Source organism: Nicotiana tabacum, chromosome 9, assembly GCF_000715075.1.
Source record: "Nicotiana tabacum cultivar K326 chromosome 9, ASM71507v2, whole genome shotgun sequence".
In the NCBI taxonomy this organism is placed as follows: Eukaryota; Viridiplantae; Streptophyta; class Magnoliopsida; order Solanales; family Solanaceae; genus Nicotiana; species Nicotiana tabacum.
In genome coordinates, this window is record NC_134088.1 from 100,061,795 (window position 1) to 100,067,947 (window position 6,153).

The 6,153-nt window shown below is 37.8% G+C and overlaps 1 protein-coding gene across 1 annotated transcript; it reads left to right on the forward strand.

Annotated features, from left to right (window-relative positions):
- The first annotated feature begins 1,883 nt into the window (after window positions 1-1,883).
- On the forward strand, window positions 1,884-5,797 carry LOC107823093 (putative late blight resistance protein homolog R1A-10). The gene is made up of 2 exons (XM_075221937.1): window positions 1,884-4,728; window positions 5,378-5,797. The coding sequence occupies exons 1-2, from the start codon at window positions 2,049-2,051 to the stop codon at window positions 5,422-5,424; spliced, it is 2,727 nt and encodes a 908-aa protein (XP_075078038.1). The 5' UTR covers window positions 1,884-2,048; the 3' UTR covers window positions 5,425-5,797.
- The last annotated feature ends 356 nt before the right edge of the window (window positions 5,798-6,153 follow it).

Below are 6,153 nucleotides of genomic sequence, written 5' to 3' on the forward strand. Positions count from 1 at the left end.
ATCCAAAATTAATTCAAGCCAAATTGTAGTCAATAAAATAACCGTGCTAGAACCACGGGACTCGGGGAATGCCTTACACCTCCTCCCCAGTCAACAGAATTCCTTACCCGGACTTTATTTTCGCAGACCAATAATAATAGAGTCAAACCTTCCTTTGAATAGGGATTCAAATAAAAGGTGACTTGGAACACCCCAAAACTCAATCCCAAGTGGCAACTCTGTAAGTAAAATAATCCTTACTCAAGTTTGTCACTTTAATTGAAAAAACTCTTTAACCCAACCCATATGACACACATTATCGTTTTGGGGCATAAAAGGGGTGTGACACTCGGTCATAGAAATTATTGTACATGTTTACCTCAGTCTATATTATTTGCTAATATGTTGTGATACTTGATGTGGGATGTGTTCCCTTATTTGTTGATGATGGTGAGGCTAGTGAGGTACATGATTGAGTAAGGCCGAGGGCCTGGTTGTGAGGATATTAATACCATAGCGCTTGAGTTGTCTGTGTAGCACGTGAGTTGACTGTGCGGGTCCAGGTATTGATATCATAGCGTGTGAGTTGTCCGCGTAGCACGTGAGTTGACCGTGCGAATTCAGGTATTGATATGATGGCACGTGAGTTGTCCGTGTTTAGCGCTTGGGCTTTGGGAGCCCCTCCAGTGTCTGTACACACCCCCAGTGAGCGCAGAGTGTTGAGCGTTGAGCGCTGAGTGCGAGTGCTGAGTGATGAAGTGACATTGCTGTGAGGTTGTATTTACTTTTGTTGTTGCTGCATTTACCTTTTAATTTTCCTTGTAGTCTTACTGATTTATGAAATTACATGTCTACTCTTGTTTGTACTTAATTGTGAAAATAACAATTGGATTATTCTGCTTAGCTCGTCACTACTGCTCAGTTCCTTAGTTATTTTTGTTACTACTGAGTCGGTTGTACTCATACTACACCCTTCACTTTATGTGCAGATCCAGGCGTGTTAAAAGGCGGTGATCGTTGAGTTCAGGCCGACTATCTTTGGAGACTGCAAGATAGCTGTTAGCGTCCGCAGGACCTTGTTACTCCTCTTGTCATTTCTTCTTTTGGACAGTTAGACAGCTTATATATCTTAGTTCATAGTTTTAGATGCTCATGACTTAGTGACATCCCGATGTTTGGGGTTTGTTTCCGTATTTTCTATATTATATTTAGAGTTGATTTAGTTTATGAGAAATTCAAATGTTGGTATTGTTTTATTAAATTCTTATAATCGATTTAGTAGTAATATTTTGGGAAATAGGCTTGACTTGTAACACGATAGGCGCCATCACGACCATGGTTAGATTTTGGGTCGTGACACAAATATAAATGGACAATGATATCAACAAGGCATAATGTGGACCTAGACTACCCTGGCATAGGCATAACTAGTAACTACGTACCGAATCGTCCAAACGACTATTAATAATTTAAAGTACACATTCTTTTTTATTCCTTCTCACCTTTTTTGTTAGATCACGTCACATAATGATATAAATATATACGACCAAAAGGTGAAACTTTCCGGCGCGAATCAAGATTAGTCGAACCCGTATTGAACACCGAGTAGCTCTAGGCCCCCAATTGCATTGAGTGGCCTGCTTAAAACTTTAGCTGTAACAATCAAATTATTTTTTTGTGAAAAAGGAAAAAAACTCAAAGAAAAGCAGAACATGTTCAACTAGAAGAACGAAAAGTAAAGGTGATATAGTTGGTCAGACATTGTTAAAAGGATTACGTGGTTTTCCACATTAACCCCGTGATGGGATTTTGGAATCTAGGAAATCAGGCAATTGGACACCGTAAAAGAGGACAACCATTTTATTTCTTTAAGTTAAATTAAAGAGAGCTGGCCCTGCTCCATTATTCAGACTTACGTGGGAATATGAGACTCTTCATCGGAGGGCATTCCCATCTGTGGAGTATTATATTTGGAAGTCAAGTCTTTTAAAATTGGTTATCATTTTAAACAGATCTCTTTTGCTCTCAAAGCTAAGAGTAACAGCGGAAAAACAAAGAGATAGAGAGCTATGGCTTATGCTGCTGTGACCTCGCTTATGTCAACTCTTGGACTGCTACTGCAATCCAGTTGCCGTTTAAATCTTCCCCACGAAGAGCAAACTGAATCTCTTCACAAAAAAGTAAAAGAAAAGATTCAATCATTTCACCAAAAAGTCAGTTCACTGCAAGCGTTTCTGGAAAGTTTGGAGACGAATATCAATGATCTTAAGACAATTGAACATTGTGAAGTCAAGATCAAAGATGCAGCACATGACGCAGAATATAGAATTGAATCAGTATTGGAAAATTTTTATAAGGCTCAAAATGAAAAGGTTAGGAGAGAAGCTTATGAGGAGTTTTGCAAGAGGTTGCAAAAAGCATCTGAGTCCATAGATTCCAATTCCAGAAAATTAACTGAAAGTATGAAGAGTGGTTTGCAGGCAACTAGTTCACTTGTCCAAAGTTTTGATTTACCAGAACATTCTCCACAGCTTGGCAATAACATGGTTGGACATGAAAATGAACTGGAGGATATGAAGTGTAAACTCATGAAAATCTCATCCGAAGAAAGAGAAACTATGGCAATCACAGGTATGGGGGGCATAGGCAAGACAACCTTTGCTAGAAAAATTTATGATGATCCAGAAATTAAATCACATTTTGACATTCTAGCATGGGTTACTGTGTCAAAGGAATACTGTGTTAGAAAGATGTTGCTGCAGCTTCTTCATTGTATTCCATCAACAGAAGAAGTACGCCGTGAAGCAAGGGATGATGGTGAGCTAGCAGGCAAATTGAAACAGAGGCTGTGGAAACGCAGGTACCTAGTTGTCATCGACGATATATGGAGCAGCAAAGCTTGGGATGATATAAGTATATGGTTTCCAGATTGCAAAGGAAGTCATATCCTACTTACCACAAGGTGCGGGAATGTGGCCAGTTATGATGCTCCAGGTAAGCCTCCTCATCACATGTCTTCTCTAAGTTCAGAGAAAAGTTGGGAACTATTGCAATCGAAGCTTCTTGAGAAAGTAGAGCTCTCTCCAGAATTAGTGAAAATTGGTAAGAAAGTTGCAGAAAATTGTCATGGAATGCCCTTGACCATTACTATAGTTGCTGGGCTTCTATCTAAATGCAACAATGGAGTATATGGATGGGAGCAAGTTGCACATGATGTAAAATCAGCAATATATGAAGATCTTGGTAGACAATGTGAAAAGATCCTCGTGTTAAGTTACTACTATCTACCTCAACACCTAAAAGCTTGTTTTCTATATTTTGGAATTTTTCCAGAAGATGAAGAGGTTGATGTGAGAAGATTAGTGGAGCTATGGGTTGCAGAGGGATTTTTAAAGCAAGCTGATAATAAAAGTTTGGAGAACATAGCTGAAAAATGTTTGCAAGAACTTATAGACAGAAATCTAGTTCTTGTAAGCGAACAGAGTTTTTGGGGAGAAGTGGAAACATGTAAGATCCATGACCTCTTACATGAGTTATGCTTAAGACAAGCTCGAAGTGAGAACTTCCTACCTGTTATAAATAGTAAACCACGGAATAGCGTCACGCGTGTCTCCCGATCATCCAAACGGGACTGTCTAATGATTGTTCGCCCGATTAGCAATTTTTATTGGTTAAACTCTCATCGCGGTGATCAAAAGAAAATACGCACTATTGTCTATCAAGGTGCACGCAGACATGCGGGGAGAGAAAGTTTAGGATTCAAGAATTTCAAAATGGTCAGAGTATTTGACTTGAGAAAGTTATACTTTTATGGTAAAATTCCAACTTTAGTATTTGATTTGGTGCATCTACGGTATCTATCCTTGTACATTAGAGACCATGAATTTCTCCCTCTTTCCAACCTTCAAAAGTTGCAAATTTTGATCATTGAAATAGGAGAGAATTGGGCAGATAAGATACCTTTAAACATTTGGAGGATGCCACAGTTAAGGACTCTACGCTTTATGAATTCAGGATGGTTATGTCCTCCGATTATGCCTAGTGGTGAAGAGAAGCATGCGGTTTTAGAACACCTGCATACTATAACTGGTGTTGGTCCTGCATGGTGTGAAAAGGAAATTTTTGCATTACTGCCTAACTTGAAGAACTTGGAAATCGTGTTGAACGGAGTTGCTCATGAATTGTGGATAGGTAATTCCTGTTTGCCTCTAATTGAGGTACTTAGAATTATAGTTGGAAAAATGGATTATAGGGCCTTTTCCCTGTACCGATCAAAAGCACATGATGCTTTTTTGAAATATAAAAGCACTTTTCCACCAACCCTTAGAAGGTTGACATTAGGCGGGACATGTCTTCCTTGGGAGGCTATGGACATTGTTGGCATGTTGCCTAACCTCGAGATACTCGAACTGGAAGACGATGCCTGCGGAGTTAAACCTAAGACCACATGGAAACCTTCCGAAGGAGGGTTTCCTAGATTAAAGTTCTTGTCACTATGTCATATGCTTTGTTTCACAGAGTGGAAGGCTACCGAATATCATTTTCCTGTCTTGGAGAGACTCTTTATATCTCATTGTCCGCAGCTAGAAGAGATCCCACAAGACTTTGCAAATATTTTTACACTTCAATTGATCGAGTTACATGACTGTTGTATTCACCTGGCCATATCAGCACAGCAGATTGAACAAGAGCAAGAAGCCACTTTTGGAAGCCAAGTGACATATGTCCACACATACAATTGTGGACAAGGTAAGATTGACAAATAGAACATATCACCATGCTTTCTTGTGAGTGTTAAAATATTTCTTTCTTCTGGATTGGATCAACTTCATGACTAATGTGTTAAAAGAGCTATTGACTGAATTGAAGGAAGAAGAGAAAAGGGAGAGGAGAGGGGGCAAAATTTAAAATAATAAAACTTCTGAACATATTTTGACTAAACAAACTACACTAAAGCTTTCTAATCCTTTCATTTCTCTTGTGGCCATTTCAAACACTAAAATTAGATGCACATTGCTTAGTCTCCTGCACTCCTCTCTTTTCTTTAATTTGACAATTCGAGTACAATAAAAGTTTTTTAATATGGTTGAGGAAATATTAGTACGACCTTTTTTTAATTTGAGATTTCAAAACACTTGTGTTATTTGAATTGCACTGAATTCTTACAGTAACTTTGATACATTTGTCATACCTACATCAACTTTTATGCAAATATAGATCATTGGGAATGATTTAACAAAGAAAAAGCTGGAAATATATTGGCTTTGAACTTGTTTATTACCAGAACTTTTTATTAAGACTTGGCTTTTATAGTTATCCCAATATATGCGTGAAGATTGTACTTTTAACTGTAATTTGATGGTTAAGATGCTAATATTTATACTTTTCTTTTTAATAGCTTACTGCCGCCAATGTCATCATTTACTGAAGAGAAACTCCAGTTGACTGATGAAGGTAGTTGCAAAGATATTTCATCACACTTCTTTTAGAGCTTTCTATTTTTCTTGAGCACAGTGTTAAGAAATTAAGATCCTTATGCATTTGGTTGTGTTTTTATTTCTTGCTTTTCGTTTTCAATATGCATTTGGTTGTGTTTTTATTTCTTGCTTTTCATTTTCAATCGTCACTTTTTAATTTGAAAATAATGTTTGAACAAAAATACCCCTGCTTAACACACTATGATGGAGTTTGCAAATTCCAAGCAGTGAAATATGAACTACTGAAAGTGTGTCATGAACTCTAGATTTTATTATTTCTATATTCCAGTTGTTTCAGCAGTAAATAGCACAAAATTTATAGTCAAGGTAATTTTAGAAAATTGAGAGCATTCAAATCAAATTTGGTTGCTTCACCTGTTTTCTTTCTCTCGCCGGCGACGGAACTGGAAAGCCAACGTTAAGACGTGACGGCAAACTCCGGTAGCGCTCAACGCTCTCTGAAAAGAACTTTCCCGATGGCTCGACGGAACCCTAACTTCAATGCTTCTGCATTCCAAATTGTGAAAATTAACCCTCCTTTTCAATTTCTGGAGTTTAAACTTCGGCACAAAATTAAACTCCGAGAACAATTTTTGGAGTTCGAACTAATAAAAATTTAAATTCCATGAATTGTTTCTGGAGTTCACAACTGAAACTTCAAAAATAATTCATTGAGTTTGAAGTGAGCCGTTAAGGT

What these genes read in the sequence shown, in the direction of transcription:
- LOC107823093 (XM_075221937.1), top strand. Translation starts at nt 2,049, where the DNA reads ATGGCTTATGCTGCTGTGACCTCGCTTATGTCAACTCTTGGACTGCTA. An exon ending in CACATACAATTGTGGACAAG is followed by an intron (nt 4,729 to 5,377) that starts GTAAGATTGACA and finishes TCTTTTTAATAG; the next exon opens with CTTACTGCCGCCAATGTCAT.